At 37.5% G+C, this 22490-nt stretch overlaps 1 protein-coding gene across 3 annotated transcripts in view; it reads right to left on the minus strand.

Annotated features, from left to right (window-relative positions):
• The window catches only part of DNAAF9 (dynein axonemal assembly factor 9), a 156225-nt gene that overhangs the window by 107709 nt on the left and 26026 nt on the right, over window positions 1-22490 (minus strand). For all 3 annotated transcript variants that reach the window (XM_073236851.1, XM_073236850.1, XM_073236852.1), the window contains exons 4-8: window positions 19329-19453; window positions 18086-18182; window positions 17096-17202; window positions 8937-9014; window positions 3701-3799 (exon numbers count right to left, since the gene is read on the minus strand). In XM_073236851.1, the coding sequence (XP_073092952.1) occupies window positions 3701-3799; window positions 8937-9014; window positions 17096-17202; window positions 18086-18182; window positions 19329-19453 (506 nt within the window). The remainder of the gene's footprint in view (window positions 1-3700; window positions 3800-8936; window positions 9015-17095; window positions 17203-18085; window positions 18183-19328; window positions 19454-22490) is intronic.

Raw genomic sequence — 22490 nt, forward strand, 5'->3', positions numbered from 1 at the left:
AAGGAAAATGGACCAACCACCATCTATGGTACAAGTTACTAACCATGTGGGAATATTTTCTTGTATTAAACATTTTTTTCTACATTTCCAATAAAGGAATACATACTATTCTAATACACTAATTTAAAATCAGCAACCAGAAAGAATCCAAGGAACTTAGAAGTACACTGACAGAAATTTCCCAGGAAACCACAGAAGTATTTCTCATCCTTTGGTATGCACAGTGCTTGGATAAACACTAACCAAAAATTGATAGACAGGGTCTATACCAAAAGGGTTCAAAATTTTCAAAAGATTATTTCAAAAGATAATTTAATAATGCTTTAATTTTAAGCAACATCTACTGCTTTTCCTGATTATATATGTAATATATGTTTATTTTAGAATACAATAAAAACCACATACAATCTCTAAGAACTGTTAAACAGTCTGGTACATTTTCTTCAAATGTTTTTTCTATGGTACACCCATAGAATACATATGATTGCAACGAAGTTTATTAAATAGGTCTCTGTTCTTGGAGATTTACATTGCTACTCTCTTGTACCACAAATAATACTGTAATCAACAACTTTTCATAAATTTTATCTGTAGCTCTGATTATTTCCTTAAGGCAGATCTGGAAATGAAACTATAGGGGTAAAAAAGCAGAACTACATTGCCAAATTGTTCTTCAAAAAAGTTTTACCAATGTATTCTTCCACTTATAATACATGAGTGTGACTATCTCAGTTTATCATAAACACTTTCCACTAAATGTCCATTTAAGGATGTATCTGCCAAGTTTATAAATGAAAAATGGTACCTCACTTTTGTTTTATCTTACATCCCTTTGATTTTTATGAAGTAGCATATTTTAAGTATGTTTAGTGGCCATTTGGACTTCCCCCTTTGGTAAATAACTATATTTATATCTTCTGGATGTTTAGCAATCAGAGTTCTGGTGTTTGTCTTCCTGATTTGTAAAAACTTTATTAAAATAATACTAGCTAAAATTTACTGAGTGTTTACCATGTGAAATGCCATAGGCACTTATATGTATTATCTCAAGTAATCCTAGTAACAACCTATGTGATTCTATCATTATCCCCGTTCTATAAATGAGTTGGCTAAGACACAAAAGTTAACTAACTTGTGCCAGTTCACAGAGCTAGTGAACTCATAGCTGGGATTCTAATTGGGTAGTTATTTGGGTAAAAAAGATAAATTTAGATCTCTCTCTCATATCAGACACACAAAAAGACCTGAAATGAATCAGAAATCGAAAATTAAAAAGTTAAGCCATATAAGTACCAAAAGGGTAAGTTTTTCTTTAATCTTAAAGACTTTCCCTATCTTAAAGACTTACTCCAGAGGCAATAAAAGAAATGTTGATAAATTTACATAAAGATAAAAAGAAGTTTGCATGGTAAAAAAAAAAACCTAACAAACACAGTAGAAATATTCAGAATGTATACCGCAGACAAAAAGATATTAGCCTAAGTATACAAAGAGCTCTTAAAACTAAAGGGCAAAAGACCTAAAACCTATGCTCTATAGCTCAGTTAATAATATTATACCAATATTAAAATAAGAAAAAGACATGAAAATAAAATTTAAAATGAACTTCAACATGAAAAAATGTTCAGTTATCTCATAATTTAAAAAATACAAATTAAATAATACCAAGACACGAGTTCTCATCTATGAGACTATCAAAAATTAAAAACTATGACAACACCTTCTGCGGGTGAGACTGGTGAAAAAGGCACTCTCATATACTGTTTGCAGGAGGAATGCAAATTGGTAAACCCTTCTGAAGGGAAATTTGGTGATGGCTAACACAACTAAATATGCACTTACCTTTTGACCCAGCAATCCCATTACTAGGTAAACAAACCTCTGATATGAGAATACATAAACACACAGTTATTTACTACGGCACTATTTATGATGGCAAAATACTGAAAACAACCTAAATATTCATACTAAGGGAGTGGTTGCATAAGATAACTCCACATAATGGAGTACTATGAATTGTATCAAAGAATGAGGAAGATCTCAATGAACTTCCTTGGACAGAGTTTCAGGGTACAGGAAGAGAAAAAGGCAAAGTGGAAATGACTACAAATAGTATGTCGCCCTTCAATTAAAGAAAAAAGACAAAAGAAAAGACACATGTATCTGCTCATTTGTGGAAAAGAATAGATAAAACAGAAATTGAAGAGATTTGTTACTTATTAGTAGTGGAGTGGGTGGGAAAATGGTGGAGAGAGAGGGGGAAACAAGAAGTGACACATCACTGAGTATACTCTTTTGAATACCTTTCCCTCTTACAACCATAGTAATGAGAGAAGAAAAAATCCAGAAAATGAAAAGAGCATCAGTGAGATGTGATACAACTTCAAGTGGCCTAATATAGAGGTAATTAGAGTCTCTGAAGGAAAGGAAGACAGAAAAAATATTTTAACAAATAATGGCCAAAAACTTTCCAAAATGATGAAAACCATAAATTCACAGCTCAATAAAACCCAAGCAAAGAAATATTAAGACAATTATAGCAAGAGACATAATCAAATTATTCAAAACCAGTAATAAAAAATATTAAAAGTTGTTAGAGGTAAAAAGACCTGTTATGTATAGAGTAATAAATATAAAGATGAAAGACTTCTCATCAGAAATTATGCAAATGAGAAAACAGTACATCTTTCAAGAACTGGAAAAAACTGTCAATCCAGAATTCTATACATGGCAAAAATGTCTTTCAAAAATGAAGGTGAAATATTGTTTTTCAGACATACAAAAGCTGGAAGAATTCATCATCAGATTTGCACCACAAAAAAATATTTTTAAAATTTCCTTCAGGAAGAAAGAAATTACACCAAATGGAAGTCTGGATCTACACAAAGAAATGAAGAGCACCAGAAACAGTAACTACAGGGGCAAGTATGTAAGACTTTTTATTATTTAAATCTTTAAAAAATATTTTTTAAAAGATAAAACAAGATTTATAAAATTAAAAAAGAGAATGGACTGTTTAAATAACAGCAATGTACTGTGGGGTTTATCACATATGCAGAAGTAAAATGCATGACAGGAGTAGGGCTTGTGAAAGTAAAATATGTGACAAAGATCAACTCCAGCTCAAAAGATCAGGAGTAGGGCTTGTTCTGTGCCACAGTGGAGCCCGGAAGAACTGAGGGCTGATGGTACAAGCCAAGGTAGACTCAAGTGCAAGCTCAAGATGGCTCTTCTGATCTTTCCTGTTGACTAGTTTTGGGAACTGTCCTGTGCCTTGGTTCTTGATTTAGATATCTTAGTTTACTCATGGAGTGAGTCTTAGCCTGAACCTTCACTATTGTTTGCCTGGAAAGAAAGCTTGGCATTACCTAGAGGTTCAACTGAGGAAGTGTGCTACTCACACGTGGCGAATTAGTCCCAGGCTTATAACTACTGCCCAATGGAATTCCTGGCTGACAGAGGCATCACCCCACAGAAAAATGAGTATTCTTCTTATAAAAAACCCAGCTTCTTATACAATGGGTTGGCAGGTTGGCACAGGGTTTAAAAACTTCTTTACAGTGTGCAGCAAAGCTTAAGGAACTGGTAACTGAAACAAATTAGGAATGGTAGCGTGGTATTCTTAAAAAAAGAAAAATTGAAACAATAAATACATTAGCCAATTTCTTCTTTCTTTCTTTTTGACCCTTCTCTTACATACCTCACCCGCCTGAGATTCAGAAAGTTCCATCAGGAAAGGAATTTCTGTGTCAAAATTAGCAAAGAAGCTAGTCCACTGATGTTCAAAAGCCACCAAATCCTAGGAATAAAATAAAAAACGTATATACATAAAGGAGGTACTTTTAAAAACCAGAATCATGAAATTGTATTTTATCCCAACATACCAGACCATTTAAATACATTGTTTTAAAAGGTAATAGCACACTACTGCTATATTATCACATGGATGAACCTCAAAAATATTACGCCAAGTGAAACAGGCCAGATATAAAAGACCACCTGGTGTATAGTCCATTTATATGAAATAGCCAGACAGAACTCTTGGTCCTAGGCTGGCGTCCGCCAGAGGCTGCTCTCTAGTGGCTCAACATCCATATCCACAGCACCACAGCGAAACCAAGGAAGGGCTGGCTTAAGGACAAGGCAAGGGAAAAGCAGCCATGTTTGAACAGCTTCTCTCAATGTTCAAAAGGAGACGATTCTGGGGCTTTCAGACAGGTTACATCCCCATGCCTAGAAAGCTCATACCACCTTCTCTTCTGTCAGGAAAATTCCTGATCACCACAAGTAACTCCTTTGGGAAGCCATCTTGGGCAATTTCAGACAGTTACTTTCCTTATCCTCTATGTTCCCACTGCAATTACAGCAGTTACTGGTCTAAAAGCCCATTAAAGAGTATAAGTTGGGGCCAGGTCTACCTATTTTTGTGACTTTAGTGTAAGCACTGTACCTGAGAAATGGCAGGGATTCAAGAATTGCATTTGTTTAATAAGCTAGTAAGCAAAAAATCCCACAAAAAAACCCAAAGGCATGACACTGACTGGTCCAAGGGGAAAAGAAGATAAATTTCAATATTTAAAAGTAACTACATAATGTAACAAAAATGAGAAAATGAAAATAATAAAACCAATTAAGACTACTACCTGAAGTATCTAAGACACAGAAATACAAACTGTTTTTACAAAGTTGGAAATATACTTTGCTTTACTTTTCCCAACAAACATACTTTAAACAACTTTGTAAATCAAATCCAATTCTAACATATCATCTTCAATGACAGTACAATGGCACACTGACTGGATTTATTGAATCAAATTCCTATTGTTGGACATTGACTTTATCTTCAGTTTTTCAGTTTTTATAAACAATGCTTTACTGAACATCCTTCACTGGCATCTTTAATTATTTTCTTGAGATATCTTACTAGATTGAAATTGCTGGTTAGGGATCCAAATTTTCACTCCCAACAGGCATTTATGTATTCCATAGAAGGCCTTACTTTTATTCTCTGGCAATTGACAACACTCCTTCTATCCTTTAAAAAATGTCTAACACTTTAATAGATGGAAAAGTAGCACCTCACTGTAGTTTAATTAGTATGTCTATGAGTACTGTAAAGAAGGAAAATTAGTTAATAAAAGAAAAAATATATTTCTCAGAGGAGTATGCATTTCCCACTGTAGGACCTGACCAGGAAGTGTGGAGATGTAGGTTCTTTGGACATCAAAGAGCTGCCAGCAGTTCCCTGTAGGAATTAAAGCCTAGACACCAATTCTGACTGCAAGATTCAAGTCTGGGCAAAGGGGAAATAGAAGTACACAGAAAAAATATCTGGACAGTAGAGGGAAAAGGGGGGTTTAGAGACATTTAGAGATTATGAAGTACCTGTGTGAGTGAAGCCAAAATAAAATACAGTAGATTTTAAGAAGTCATATGGTTTTGTATTGCTTCCTTTTTAATAATTTTCTAGAGATACAAGTAAATGACTGGAATTGCATTTTAATTACTTTTGGTTATTGGATTCAAAGTTAATTAAGAACATTTGTAGACTCACCACAAGAGATCCTTGAACAAATTTATGGTCATTTTTATACATACTTATAGTAATTTTTATCCTACTTGGAGTTTACTAAGCTTCATGGATCTGTGGATTGATGTATTTCATTAATTTGGGAAGTTCTTGGACATTAGCAACTGAAATTTCCTGTTTCCATTTTCTCTACCCTCCTAGGACTCCAATTATACTGTTAAATCATTTGACACCGTTTGACAGATACTGGGTGCTCTGTTCTATGCTCTTGTTCTTTTCCTCTTTGTCCTTCAGTTTAAAAACTATTGGCCTATTTTCAAGTTCACCAAGTTCTTCATTTGTGTTTAGGTGGCTGTTAAGCCAATCTAATGAATTCTTAATTTCTGGTAAAAAGTATTTTTCATGTTTAGCATTTCCATGTAGTTCTTTCTATAGTCTTCAGGTCTCTTGTTGAATTTTCTCATCTTTTCTGCATGATGTCCCCTTTTCTACCAGATTCTTTAGCACTTTTATTAGTTATTTTAAATTCCTCATTGGTTAATTCCACTATCTGGGAGACTTCAGTTGACTGTTTCCTTTACCACAGATCAAATTTTCTTGCTTCATGTCTTGCAATTTTTTAAAACCATATGCCAGACATTCTGTATAAGAGAACAGCAAAAACTGATATTTTTACCTCTAGAAAGGTACATTCTTTCTTTTGTCAGACTACTAACATAGGGATCTTAGTCAATTTGATCTGTAATTGATCTGGGTCTTATTACATTTGGAGTTGATTTAGTTCATCAGTAAAATATTTTGGATACAGTCTGAACTTCAGTAGAGATTTTGTTCAGAGCACTGGCAAGGTTCTTGAAATCTCTTTCTGTTTTACAGCTGAGCCACTAGCTTTCTGGATCATGGATGAGCTCTCCCTGCGTTACAAGCGGACTACCAGCCTTACAGGTTGCTAAGGCATTCTCTTTGCTTTCTAGAACCCTTAGCTCCGCCTTCATAGGGAGTGATCTGTTCTGCTGTCTTGCCCTCAGCCTTAAGAGGCAGCTGCTTACTCTGTACAAACCTGGAATGCCTCCAAAGGGTTGTACTCAGCTTTTCCGCTCTAATCCAGGAGATGGCTGAGTGGTCAATTTCCTCAGGAGAGAAAAGAGGCAAACAGTTCTTAGCTTTCCTGCCTAGCTCTTAGCCTTTGGTGTACTACACTCTGAGCACTTATGAAGACCTAGGAGACAGAGTTGACAGGTAGGTGCTGACTCATCCTCACACAGCTTTCAAAAGGTCAGCTGAATTCCTCTTATTCCTGATTCCTCACCCTCCACCAGAAATGAGAGCACCATCCTACGAAGGGCACTATTTTTCTGGAACTGAGTTCTTCTAGCTTTCTTTCCATCTGCAGCTCCTGATGTTTTCCTTTTTTCAATTTAAACTATCATTTTGTTGCTTATCCAGATTGTTTTGGTTGTTATGGTGAAAGGAATGATCTTTTTCAACTTTGTATATCTCTAACTAGGAATGGAAATCTATGGTCATTTTATTTCTTATTTTGTGAACAATTTCTGCTGTCCCTCAATTCTCCACTGTTATTTTTCTTACTGATTTGAAAGAGATCTCCATAGTGTAGTGGGTATAAATGTGCTCAACCACATTTTGATATAAGAAACATCTTATTAATTTAGTATTTCTAAATAAATTATATCTGGCTCTAAGCTTTCATTCTTCAGGATAGATGAGAAGTTCAGTAACACTTCCTCTTCCTCATGATATCACCTAGGAATACCAATGCATGGGAAGTCGGAACCCAGGAAAGGGCCTATGACACACCCGTGGTGATTACCACTGTTACTCTTTCAGCTGCATGATAACATTGTTGGTAAAGGTGCAATTAAAGATGCTCTCTTGAGTGGTTCCTCTCTACTGACTGCAGAGATGTTTGCAATGTTCTCAAAACTACACTGCTTTGCCCAGCCTGCATGTGTGACCTGTTGCATCCTCACACTGAGATTTCATGCTAGTAGGGCTTGGGTCTCAAGACACTTGGAGAAACTCCTGAATTACTTATCTTCTTTATCTGTGGTTAAACTTTCTTTGTCATTCTTGTGTTTTCATACTGTAAATTTTTGCATTTTCATTTTTTTCCCCATAATTAGGCTAGCCATGGGAATGATGATTAGGTCTTTTCAAAGAACAAAAAGTTCAGGTTTTATTTTTCTTTTATATTCATATTTAATTAGCAATGTTTAAACAGAATGGATGTTCTTTTTTTTTTTTTATTTCCCTGTATTACATCCTTGTTCTTCTCTTTCTTTCCTCCGAACTCCCACTCATCAAAACATGGAGAAAGGGATAAATTTAACCATGGATGTTCAATTTTATCAAATGCCTTTTAGGCATCTATGGAAGCATCATAAATGGTTCAAAGGAGAAAAATCAGTATAGTGATTACATCAGATTTCCTGATAAACTAAATACTGAACCTTTAGTAAGCTCTACTTCATTAGAGAATATTCTTTTAACATGATACTGGGTTGCTAATATTTTGCTTAAAACACAGGCATTAACATTTACAAGTGAGACTGGTCTGTAGTTTTTCTTTTTTTGAGTTATTTTTGTTGGGTTTTGATATAACTAAATTCATTAAAAGGCTACAAGCTGTTCTTTTCCTATGCATATCTATCCATGGCCACTGAGAGACACTACTGAGCTGCCTAATGAAAGTACCTATTCCTGTAGTTTTAGTTTTGTTTGTTGCTCCTTATTGCAAATTGCTTCACCTACCTTAATTTTTTCTTCAAAGTTCAGATGTACAATTAATGTAGACCCTTTAATCCAGGATCAGCAAATTATGGTCTATGGGCAGGACATATGGACACAATTTTTGTAAATAAAGTTTCCTTGGAACACAGACACGCCCAATCATTTAAGCATTGTCCACAGCTGCTCTCAGGCTACAATGGCATTGTTTATTTCCAAAAGACACAGGACACACAAAGCCTAAAGTATTACTATCTAGCTTTTTACAGAAAAGTTTGCTGACCCTTGTTCTAATCCATGATTCCTTTAAGCCATACTTCATCTTTTTTTATCTTTTTATGCCAAAGAAGGAATGCAAAAAGACACCCTCTGTATTGTTTTTCTAAAGTTAAGACCAGCATAAAGAATGTCTGTAGGTGAAAACCTAAACCCCGAGCCAGGCAGAAGGCCTTGCTCTTATCTCAGGTGAGGTTTCCTCAGAGTGGAAGGGGTAGCATCACTTTTCTAGGCCCCCTTCCACCTCTGAGGAGTTCAAAACAACAATCAGAGAAGAAACTACTCAAACTAAAATATATCTTGCATTTCTTCAAGTTAAATACCACTACTGGATAACTGAGCTGGCTGTAATATTTATAAATTAAACAGGATGGTTCCTTACTTCTGAAAGCAAACTCTCCAGAGACATAGGATCCATCTTGCTGTAGACATTCCATAGACTTAAACTCACATCCTGCAACTGCAAAACAAGGGCAAAAACACTGAAATAACTGAGTCAGTATTACTAAGACAGAATTATTTTCAGACATTCAGAAATTACTATCTTGGTGAAAACTCAGTAATTAGAATAATAAATAAAATTTTTATCAATTATATTTGAACCTATACATATGAATAAATGCTGTCCCATTCAGGAAACAATCTTTTCAGAACCTTTCATACATCCTGATATCCTGAATGAAGGGCACATATATTTATTTATACACACACACACACATAAAATTTGCCTTTGTTTGAAATAAAATTTAAATTTAAATAATACATGTCCGTGATTTTAAAAAAATCAAATGGTACTAAAGACTTATAAAAAAAATGTTTAATTCCCCAAAACTTTCACAAAGCTTCACTAGTCTCATTTCTTAGAAGTCTTTAATATTTTTGTTCTGGTAGTTACTTCCATATTTTGATATACTATGAGTATAACACTACTTTTTGACCTATCAATTTAGAAATTAAATCTTGACTTACGGCAAAAATGTAGGTCTTCCCGGTAAGATTCCTCAAGGGAGGAACAACCTAAGACAGGCACAGTCGCAGGGGGGCTATCAGGTGAGAATTTGGGGATCAACAGAGGTGAGGCTCAGAACCTCACCCCCCCTGCTTTGAGAGAAATCTTCTGCATCCGTGGATGTTTTGCTGCCCTTGTCTAGCCTGGATTAATACTTAGTCCATAGGCACACACCTGATCATCTGATCATCTACATTTGCCCTCTTACAAAACTAAACTATGTTTTCTACCTTTTTCTTGCATCTACCTACCACTTCAGCATTTTATTAAAAATAAAAATAATAATAATAATAAAGGGAGAAATGTGGGATCAACATATAAATCAAGTACAAAAATCAAACGAATATTCATATTTGACCTGATTGTTTATAGGTCATAATGCATGATCAAAACCGAAAGTTTCTGTGATGAATGCCCTTGTACTGTTCACCATGTAAGAATTTATTCACTATGTAAGAATTCGTTCACCATGTAAGAACTTGTTCGTTATGCTTCAGAAGATTGGAGACTGACGAGAATTAGACTTGAGATGGATTAAGGATTGTACATTGAGCATTGACCCCCCCTATACTGAATTTTATTGTTGTTAACAACCATTTGATCAATAAATATGAGAGATGCCCTCTCAAAAAAAAAAAAATATATATATATATATGTATATATATATGTATATATATATAATCAATAGTTCTGTAACATCTTTCTATGTTAACAGGTAATAACTTTGCTAATTTGGGTGAGCATTTAATAATAACTGTTGAATCACTCTTTGTATACTTGAAACCAATATAATATTGTGCATCAATCTTAGTTTAATAAAAATTTAAAATAAAAAAAATAAAAAATAAAAAAATGTAGGTCTTCTATATCCATTCCCATTCCCACACTTTTTCTATGTATATACCCTAACATCATCTAACATCATAAGATGACTTTTATTATACCACTAATTACTGTTTATAATATTAAGACCATATATACATATTATTTATTACAGCCTAAGTATATACCATATTCCTATTTGTTTTCTTAAAGTTCATTCTACCTACAGCTACTAACAACTTCATTTTTTTCACTCATGTAATTAAAAAAAATCATCCTAACGTTTTTTCTAACTGCCCCACCCAGTTTTCCAGTATGCTTACACTTGGGTTTCTCAACAGCAACAACTATTGTCATTTTGGGTTAGATATTTCTTTGCTGGGAGGGACTGCCCTGTGCATTTTAGAAGGCTTAGCAATATCCCTGACCTCTACTCATTAGATGCTTATAAATTCCCCCATTTTGCCCACTGTCCATGCAATCCAAAAGTATTTCCAAACACGGACAAATGCCTTTGGGTTGGGGAGGTGGCAGCATAATCATCTGGATTGAGAACGATTAACTTAAACATATCAGATAATTTATCAATTCTTTGTCTTTTTGCTTCATTCTGGTCTGGCTGTTAGGTAAGCTTGCTGCACAGCTACAACTCTGACTTTGAGACTTTTCTTTGCTATCATCCTGAAGCTCTCAGATGATTGATATGGTTCCACAGTTTACTTGCCTCCTCTTTCTTGGTTAACTCACTTGTTTACTGGAGCACATCCTCCAACAGCTTTCTAAGAAAGGATTAATGGGAAGCAAACATTTTTTGAGTTTTAAAATGTCTTAATTCTGTTCTCATGCCTGACAGCTCACTGATGCACTTTCCATTTTTTTGGATTTTTTATTCTCTCTATGCTTCATCTTAGTTTCTACAGATATGGTTTCAAATTCACTAATCTTTTCTTTTGCAATTTTTAACTGCTTTAATCCCATCCAGTGTATTTTTCATCTTAGACATTGTATTTTTCATCTCTAGGAGTTCAATTTGGGTCTTTAAAAATATTTTTTGTCTCTGTTTAACATGTTCAAATTTTCCTTTAGCTTCTTTAACATATGTAATACAGCTACAGTAACTGTTTTAATGTCCTTGTCTGTTAATTCTAACATTTCTGTCAGTTCTAGGTCAATTTTTTTTTCATATCTTTATTTTTATTTTTATTTTATTGAGGTACATGCAATAAAATGCACAAATGTTAGTATACAGGAGAAGGAACCATATCTTAATCTTTCATACCATCTTCTTTATAGTTTATGGCACATAGAAGGTGAATATTCTCTAGGGTGAATTAAAGTTTAAAATGTATGTATCATTTTTGAGTGTTTTTTTTCAGTGCATAATAATAATAATTATTATTATTATTTGGTATCGTTAATCTATAATTACATGAGCAACATTATGGTTACTAGACTCCCCCCACCATCAAGTCCCCCCCACATACCCCATCACAGTCACTGTCCATCAGTGTAGTAAGATGCTAAAGATTCACTACTTGTCTTCTCTGTGCTGTACAGCCCTCCCTATGTGCCCCCCTACATTATGTCTGCTAATCGTAATGCAGTTCTAGGTCATTTTTGATTGAGTATCTCATTATCAGTCATGTTTTCCTGCTTACAGGTAAACCTGATCATCTCTGGATGTCAGACATTGTTAATTTTACCTTTTTGGATGCAAAATACTTTTGTATCCTTATAAACATTCCTGTGCTTTATTCTATAATGCAGTTACTTGGAAACAGTTTGATCCTTTTAGGTCTTGCTTTTATGAATTGTTAGGAGGGCCTAGAGCTGTGCTCAGTCTAGAGCTAACTATTCCCTGCTACAGAGACAGAACCTTCCTGAGAACCCTATCCAATGTTCTGTGAATTATGTGTGTTTTCCCAGTCTAACTGGTGGGAACAAGTACAGTTCCCAGTTCTAAGGACGCATCACACAGTGTTCTCAAATACTTTCAGATTTCTTTTTTCTTCCACCTCTGGCAGTTACCTCACATGGGAATGCACTGATCAATACTTTGTTAAACAGTTGGGATTGAGGGAGGGTAGGGGAATCTTGGCATATCTTGGGAGTTCGCTCTCTGGGCAGTTCTTTCCTCTATAGTACTCTAGCTGCCTTGATGTCACCAGACTCAGCTGTATCTCCTTAACTCGGAAATGCACTGGGATTCACCTGGGTACCCCCTCCCTGTACCACAGCCTCGAACTCTTCTCAAGGTAGTAAAATCATGGGACTCACCTTATTTCTGTTTCTCAGGGAATCAATATTCCTAGCTGTCTGATGTCTCATATTCTGAAAACCACTGCTTCGTACATTTTGCTTGATATTTTCTGTTTTCTTTGTTTTGGTTGTTTGGAAGGAGAGAAATCTGGTTCCTGTTCTCTTATTGTATGTGATTTTTTTTTTCTTCCTGGAAGCTTTTTATAACATTCTTTTATCTTTACCATTCAAAAAAGGCATAGATAGTTTAAGGTTTTTTCTTCCCATTCACACTGGCTAAGTGATTTAGTTTAAAAGCTTTTATTTTTTTTTATCACTGGACATGTTTGTTTTTAATTCCCTCCTTCCTGATATCTCTATCTTTCTGGAACTCCTACTTGTTAGATATCAGATTTCTTGGATCAGTTCTTTATTTCCTGTAACTTTTTTCTCATATATTTTCTATCTCCTTGATTTAAAAATTTTACATTTTTAGAGATTTTCCTAACTTTACCTCCTAACTCCTCTATTTAGTTTGTCAGTCATAATTTTCCAGAGCTCTTATTTTCCTCACACTCATTTACCACAGCATAACACTTGTTCCATCGTTGCCAAATCTTACATCTGTCTGGGCACCCTAAGGAGAGTTGGGTCTTAAGTTTTCCTCTGTATATTATCTTTGGCTCTTATTCGATCTTTTAAAAAAATCTTTATCTTTTTCTTTCAAGTAATATGTATTTAATCAAATGTCTGGTGATTTTTGATTGTCTGTTTATATTTTCAAGTGGAAAGGCTGACTGGAAATTTTATGCTCTCAGCAGAGCTTGTCAACTACCAGGAAGTTTTTTTAGGGTGGACAGACAGGAGGCAGTTATTCCAAATTCCTAACCCCTTATACTCTAAATGCAAAAATGTGGAGATAGCTGTACTTCCAGGCAACAAAAGCTATACCAGTCAATGAATTCTCTTTGTCTTGTTTTGCAATTTCTTTAGAGAACTCCCACCCACTCACCCATGTTCCTTGTTTTTCCCAGGGTGGGGGTAGCAGATGGTAAATGCCTGGTTGCCTGTCACTTGGGGATGTGGGTGGGGGAGACACAAACTACTACATAACAACCTTCAATTAATTCCTTCATTTTTAATATCACCAATTTCTATTATTTTTCCTCCATTTTATCTTCTTTCCCTTTATTGATGTAATCTATTTGGCCCCTTCCTCTATATTCTGGAACAGCTTTTCAAGCATGTCAACTGATTATACTTTTTGGTACTGAATTTGATTTCTATTTTTAAATGCAAGTCTTAATTCCACTTATGAATTTTGAGACTTATTACAATTTTTCCTTATGTAATCCATCTCCCCTCTGCTTGCTCTACCTTCTACATCTCATTTCTCTTTCTACAAACTCTATTCTTAAAAAGTACAAAGTAAGAATTTTCCCCAATTTTCACTTTATTTCCTGGTGAAAATCTTTTTTACAAGCACACTAATCTATCTCTGTATCTAATATGGCCTCCTTCTTTATAGTCTGTTGAATCTTTTCCTAAGTCTTATTCTTTCAATATGAAGATCTTTTTTTTAATTAAGGTATTATTGATATACCCTTATGAAGGTTTCACATGAAAAAACAATGTTACTACATTTACCCATATTGTCAAGCCCCACCCATACCCCAATGCAGTTACTGTCCATGAGTGCAGCAAAATGCCAGAGATCCACTATTTGCCTTCTCTGTGCTACACTGTTCTCCCCGTGATCCCCCTACACCATGTGTACTAAACATAATACCCTTCCATCCCCTTCTCCCTCCCTCCCCACACGCCCTCCCACACCCCTCCCCTTTGGTAACCACTAGTTCCTTCTTGGAGTCTCTGAGTCTGCTGCTATTTTATTCCTTCAGTTTTGCTTCACTGTTATACTCCATAAATGAGGGAAATCATTTGGCACTTGCCTTTCTCTGCCTGCAGTATGAAGATTTTAAGTTTGTCCATTAAAGGTGAATGATTGCTCACCCTACGATTACTGTCACTATTCAGTAGTTTAGAATCCTCCCCTTGGGGAATGAGTTGATGTAAATTTACATTACCAGGTCACAGTTTGAGCAGCTGGCAAGTTAAGGGGAAGGAAGCTAGAGGCAGGGAAAGCCCTAGCACAGGAACTGCCCTGTACTGCTTCCCAGGAGGAAGTAGGTCTCTATATCCTTAACTCAGTTTGGACTAGCCTCTAAGTGCCAAGTAAAAGCTATGTGGCTCTGGCTTCCGTTCTCATGCTGGCACCTACTACATCAGAGCGTCATTATCATTAATGATTTTCTTCTGGGTATGGTCATGAAATAAAACAGAAGTTTAAAAAATTAAGTCATAAGTATCTATAGTTCTCTCAGTCCTCAAAGGAGGCAAGAGTCTCTAGCTCAGGTAGTTATCAGGCCTTTGATATGTGAATCAGAGTGGAGTACTGCTCCATACCTTTAAAGGACTGGGAAGGCCAAGGTAAGGAAGAAAACTGATGTGGGGGAGAATGGAATAGACACAAAAAGACAGTGTTTAAGAGAATGAAAATGAGCAGTTACAGAGAAGGGCAGGATCTGGAGAAAAGGGTCTTGAGAGAGACTTACAGTAACTCTCACTTAATGGTATGTGCTATTTCTTCCTCACTGCCCATCTCATCCCATAAACCACCACCACACAGTAAAGATCTACATGACCTTACAAAGGTTTTTTCAAAAGGGACTTTGTTCCTTTTGGATGTGACTTCACAGTGTGATGCATCTTAAGACAGGAGCCGGAAAGGCCTGTGTCATCTGGGCTGCATGAACTGTGTGGCCTCCTGGCATACTGCTTTCCAAAGTTAATCTCACTGTAGCCCAGGGATTTAGGAGCACAGGCTGTGAAGCCGGAGGATCTGGACTTGGCCCCAATCCTGCCCCTTAGGAGATGCCAGTTCTGTGACTCATTTAACCTCTCTTTAAAATGTGGAGGGTGGGGGGTAGGTGTAGGCAGTAAAAGTACCTACTTCAGAGGGTTACTGTAAGAATTAAAGTCAGTTCATATAAAGCACTTAGAATGGTGTCTGGCATGTAGGAGGCACTCTATAAATGCTTAGTTGATATAATTAATTAAAATAAATATTACCATTATTGCTAAAAACTTTTAAGCTCCTCTTAACCTTCTTAGGCTTCCTCTCTTCAGGCCCCTACTCTATTAAATTAGTAAGTGTTACTTCATAGCAGGGACAGCTCCCACAGCCTTTTTGATGCTTCCATTCTGCTACCTGTAGTCAGTGTGAGAACACTCAAAGTTCAAGTGGTGTGTTTCTCTTCACCGGCCTACAGCTATGTTCATCATCACAGGACCTGCCAGCCAAGCCTGTGCTCATTTCCTGTGAATGCTGCTAATTCTCGGAGGGAGAGCAGGAATTATCCTGGGGTCTTCTTCCAAAGGTCCTACTTATTCTATCCCTAATAGTGTGACCCCATTTCGAGCATGTCAGTGCACACTCTCCCTGGTTTCCTGTGCTGGGGGCAGTCATCTCAATGGGGAGCCTGGGGTGGTGCTACCCTGCAAGGCCAACCTCCCTAACACATGCTCTGTATGACTCCCCTCTCCCAGACTCATTCATTAATTCACTTAACAAATATTTATGGGTCATCTCCTAGATGCAAGGAATACTGAAATCCATGATACTGTTCTTACCACAAAAGTTAACCCTTTTATTCCTCTAGTATGCTGTACTTATACAAAATTCTGCAGTCCCTTTCATTGCTCTTGAATAGTTCTCACATTAGATGAATTCTGAGACTAATGATGACGATAACAAGAAGGCTCTGTTTTGGTTCTCAAGGAGCTTATAGTCCAGAGACCACAGTGAATGGGTGACATATGTATAGTAACACAAGATGATAAAATCTTTAAGAGGAGTCAGCCTAGGGAGCTACAGGAGTAGACTGGTAGAACAGTGCTAAATGGGGAAATGAAAGGAAGGAGGACAGAGAAGAACTCCAAGAAGAAAGGACACAGGAGCTCTGTTTAGGGACTAGCTTAAACAGCAATTATTTTCCATTTCAAGTCTTTTAACTTGTTCCATATTCTTGGGAGGTCACTGACAGCCAGAGTTTTGTTTTTTTTTACTTCAAAACGGTACATTTTATGTTATGTGTATTTTACCACAATTCTTTTAATTTGCAAAAAACAAAAACAAAATGAACCACAACAAATACAAGACACTCAAAACTCAGACAATAATCCAAATGTCCTTCAACAGGCGAATGGCTAAAGCAAACTAGTGCAGCCCTATGATGGAATGGATAAAACAGAGCATGCTCTTCACGCACAGGACAACTTGGATTTTAATCACAAAAGCATCATGTGGCAGCCAGCTTTTAAGAGTGTTAAGGATGCACACTTACACTGGGCCCTCTGTACAAACAGCTCAGCAGCAGGCAAAAACCAGACACACTGCTTTTCATACATACCTCATATTTCATGGTAAAAAATCCATCTCCTCCGATGCCCTCAAGTGCAAAGGCCTGTACAATTGGCCATTTCTCCACTACAAACATATCAAATATCTGCAAGTGACCTAGAAGAATCAAGTAGAACAACATGTATCAAGTACCGTCCTGGATATAGCAGTGTAAACCTGATCTAATGTGGTTGGACAGGCAACATTTCTCACAAGTTCACCATGGCCTCACTTAGTAAAATAAAACTGAAACAGATAAAATGATTAGATATTAAAACTAGAAATACAAAATAAAAGCCAAAGAAAATTCAAACCATAAGCAAGTTACATAAATTCATTTTTCTCTATACTGTATTTTTCACATTTTGATTTACTAAGTAAGTAAATAAATAGTGGCCTATTACATCTGACTTGCATCACTTAGTGGATATAATTATTAACAGACCCAAATTTGGCTCCTCTCCCTTAAGAAACATAGCCAACTAACTTCCTCAGGGGAATATTACCAAATCAAAAACTTTCCTTTCTTATAACAATAGCTTCAATGTGCGAGGCTTTTTAAAAAAAGATACAAGCACTGCTAAACTTGATTTCTTCCTGTAGCTTTACACATCATTTTCGAGCCTTGCTGCTAGCACATTTTTCACAGCTACCTGAATTACAATTTCTTATTACTTCTTCTTACCAAGAGGCCCCCCCCCATCTACACTCTCTACATAAAAATTGGTACAGACTAGATAGCAACTTGTGGTAAATCTCTTATCAGTTCTTCTATCCGACTGTCAGTGACCTGCTGCATTGATGCAAAAACTTCAGTTATGAACATAAGCTTGGATAGGGAAGTCCCCCAAATTTCATTCTGCTTGATCCTCTGTCTTTAGTGAAAATAGATCAGTGGGTTTCCCAGCTGAATGCCTCCACTGAAAAAGGAGAAGTAGAGCCACTGCATTCACACAGCATCCAAGCAAGGTTCTAATATGGCTTGCTGTCACATACTCACCCTGGGAGCTATAAGGAATGCCAATTCTACTACAGTCTCTAACCATGTCCACAAAGCTGGCAATTTTAAATTCTTCTGCAGCTTCCTCATCTTCATACTAAAGAGGGAAATTAAAAAGAAAACAGGCTCTGATGAAATATCACACAGAATTCCATATTTCCTCTGTATTTCATCATACAGAATTGCTCCAAATTATATTTATAGAGGACTGCACCCAAGAGGGTGTTTCCAAAGCCAACTTTTTATGTTTGTTAGTCAAAAATACTTGCCATTCCCTTATCTCACAGCACACACAAAAATCAAGTCAAAATGGATCAGAAACCTAAATGAAAAAGAAAACCTGTTCTCAAAAACTCTCCCAAGTGCTCATATAGAAAGAAGGGTTCTTGATCCCTATCAGGTCACACTTTCCATGAAATCCTAATTTGATTTCCAGCCAGCTGTTGAAAAGGGCCCAAAGGCAGATAGAAATAGATGCCAAGAAATCCAAACATGGAAATGTCACAAAGCTTATCAAATACTCCTGAGATAGTCTCCTAGGCACTAGTCCCCTGAAACAACAGGTACAGGCTGGTGATCAAGAAGTAGGGCAGGAGGGCAGGTTCACAAGTCCACTACTAGGTTCCAATATAAGGAATCCATTTTTTTAAAATTTTTATTAAGGTATGATTGATGTACATTCTTATGAAGGTTTCACATGAAAAAACAATGTGGTTACTACATTTACCCATATTATCGAGTCCCCACCCATACCCCGATGCAGTCACTGTCCATCAGTGCAGCAAGATGCCACAGATCCACTATGTGCCTTCTCTGTGCTACGCTGTTCTCCCCGTGATCCCCCACACCATGTGTACTAAACATAATACCCCTCAGTCCCCTTCTCCCTCCCTCCCCACCTGCCCTCCCACACCCCTCCCCTTTGGTAACCACTAGTTCATTCTTGGAGTCTCTGAGTCTACTGCCATTTTGTTCCTTCAGTTTTGCTTCATTGTTATACTCCACAAATGAGGGAAATCATTTGGCATTTGTCTTTCTTATAAGGAGTCCATTTTGTCCCTATAATTTATATATAAGGTAGCCTCATAATAAATATGAAAAGTTCCACTAAAATAAACAACCTTCTGTGTGAACCACATTAGGCAATTTGATTTTTTTAGGGTCCTCCTGTTCCAGACCTACACCTTCCTGAGAGAGCACCCTTAGAGTGTCTCTAAGTGCTTATTCTATCTTTTCTCCTCACCTCATTTTCGGTCATGCAGTGGAAATGAAGATTTCTCCAATATGCCACATAGGGTAAGAGATAGCGATAGTTTATGGGATTACAGTACAGATGGATACTATCTGATTTAATCAATATAATTATATCTGTAAGAAAAACAAAATTAAAACAAGGTTATCAAAGGCATTTCCTTTGGACATTTTCTGCTCACATCATTAGTAAAACCATTAAAACTACTTCAGAGACAAAGTAATAAAACTATAAACTGGAAATTCTTTAAGCAATGTGCCTCAAAATGATTTGTAGAACATTCAAGTGTGAACAGCAAGGATTTTTTAGTCCCCATGCAATCCTCCCACCACTGTGGCCTTCTAATTATGACAATGCAGGCACAGAATAATCAAAACAACAGCCTTCAGGGTGTTTTGCAAAGTTTAACAGGGTCACATTTGTGATGCCAAACTCAGCTATGTACTTTGCTGCAGAGATAAATGCCAAATGGAAACACCACTGCCTAAAGCCACTGAGGCAGGAAAACAGTACAGAATACAGCTAGTGACTGGTTCTCCCACAGACATCAGTGTCTCAAACTCTTGGCTGTTGGCTCATCTGGCTCAAGGCCATCATGGGCTTGAGGATGTCACCTTTCAGCTTTGGAAAGGGTTACTGTGTACGGGGGGTCAACTTGTATACAGGAAAGCCTTGGAGGAAGGAAGTAGAGGCAAGTCAACAATGCTTCTATAAATAGATAGCAGCTCACAGACTTAAGGAATAACCATTGATGGCGAGTCAAATAAATAAAGCAGTCCCAAGGGTGCAAATAAACCTAGGTAAACTAAGAAACTAGTCATGTAATACAGCCATACTTAAAAAAAACAGAGATTTCATTCTACGGCTCCTCAGAAACCAGCTATCAGGCCTCTCTTGAACAAGATGACATGAGGAAGCTGCTGGAGGTGAGAGAGCAGCATGGGGCAGGGAGCCTCTGATGCAGCAGGTTTAGCGCAATGCCAGTACAGTAATACACTTTAACAGATCCTACTCTGTGAAAACATAAGCCCCATGAATACTGACTGCAGCTGACCATACAGCTGGGTGGCCTCTTGAAATAGAGATCCATAATGCTGGCCTTTTAAGCCACTCTGTGCTCCACTCACGGTCAGACCCAAGGTGTTCTAGGGAACACAATATGGAGCAACCTCTTCACTGCTGACTCTCAGTAAGCATCAGAGTGAAAAGGTGGCAAGGGGTGGGTAAGGGGTCCCCTCTCATACCGCTGGTCTTCACACAGGCCCTTGAAAAGCCTTGAAAAGCCTTGATCACCTGCTGAGGAGAATTTGATGTCACTTGGATAATCTGAGGGCTTCCTATGCAGATGGTACTTTACACTAACATGTAACACATGACAAAGACATAGGATCCAATACAAGAAACAACACAAAAGTTACTAAACCTAATTAAGCATTCTCTGGATCTCATGGGGTTCTGATGTCACCACTGAGTGAAGTTTAACAGACTGCACAAGAAAGAAAAGCACAAAAGATTCTTTTCTTCTTTAATAGTAAAAGAAGAAAGCATAAGACAAATAGAGGAAATGAAAACTATTTTAAATGTTTCTTTTAAAAATAAATCCTCGAGGAGGAGGAGCCAAGATGGTGGCATGAGTAGAGCAGCGGAAATCTCCAAAAACCATATATATTTTTGAAAATACAACAAATACAACTATTCCTAAAAGAGAGAACAGAAGACACAGGACAAGAGCCAGGCTACATCTACACCTGTGAGAACCCAGCACCTCACAAAGGGGTAAGATACAAGCTGCTGCCCGTGTCTCACCCCTCACCCCAGCTCCAGGTGGGAGGAGAGGTGATAGAGCGGGGACGGAGAGGGAGCCCAGGACTGCTAAATACCAGCCCCAGCCATCTGCACTAGAAGCACAGACACACAGTGCATGGGGTGCTAAATACTAGGGAAACAGGACAGTAAAACCTGCAAGCGGGTCCCCGCAGCCAGCGCCCCTGGGACAAAAGAAAAGTGAGTGTCCTCTGAAAGTCTAAAAGGGACAGGGACCCCACAGCTGGAGAGAAGCGCCACTGCACACTAAGCTCACCAGCTGGGAATTCCGGGAAACTCCCGGCTCCCTAACTCCCTGGGTAGCAGCGCAGCTCTGAGAACCCTCACGGCAACAAACAGCTTCCCACCGGTTCCCTCTCCGGCACAGCTCCGCCATAGTGGCAGGGCAGAGCTTCTTTCACAGTGGCCAGGCAAGAAACAGATATCCCATCTGCGTGCAGCTGCCCAGCAAGAGCCACTAGGGGTCGCTGTTTTCCCAGGAGAGGAAGGCCACAAACTAGGAAGAAGGGATGTTATCCCAGCTGACACATGCACCATTCCCCACAACTACCTCTACCGCCATGAAAAGGCAGAAAAATTTTATCCAGACCAACATCACAGAGACAACCTCTGAAAAGGAGCTTGGAGAGATAGACTTAATCAACTCCCTGAAAAAGAATTCAAAATAAAGGTCATAACCACGCGGATGGAGCTTCAGAGAAAAACACAAGACATTACGAACAAAGTAGGGAGGGAGACTACAGAAATAAAACAATCTCCAGAAGGATTTAAAAGCAGAACGGATGAGATGCAAGAGGCCATTGATGGAATAGAAAGCAGAGAACAAGAATGCATAGAAGCTGATGCAGAGTGAGATAAAAGGATCTCCAAGAATGAAACAATATTAAGAGAACTGTGTGACCAATCCAAAAGGAACAATATCCACATTATAGGGGAACCAGAAGAAGAAGAGAGAGAAAAAGGAATAGAAAGTATATTTGAATAAATAATTGCTGAAAACTTCCCCAAACTGGGGGAGGAAATAATCGCTCAGACCACAGAAGTACACAGAACTCTGAACAGAAGGGACCCAAGGAGGACAACACCAAGACACATAACAATAAAAATGGCAAAGATCAAGAACAAGGACAGAGTTTTAAAGGCAGCGAGAGAGAAAAAAAAGGTCACCTACAAAGGAAAACCCATCAGACTATCATCAGACTTCTCAACAGAAACCTTACAGGCCAGAAGAGAATGGCATGATATATTTAATGCAATGAAACAGAAGCGCCTTAAACCAATAATACTGTATCCAGCATGATTATCATTTAAATATGAAGGAGGGACTAA

The sequence above is a fragment of the Manis javanica genome, chromosome 5 (genome assembly GCF_040802235.1).
Source record: "Manis javanica isolate MJ-LG chromosome 5, MJ_LKY, whole genome shotgun sequence".
Taxonomy (NCBI): domain Eukaryota; kingdom Metazoa; phylum Chordata; class Mammalia; order Pholidota; family Manidae; genus Manis; species Manis javanica.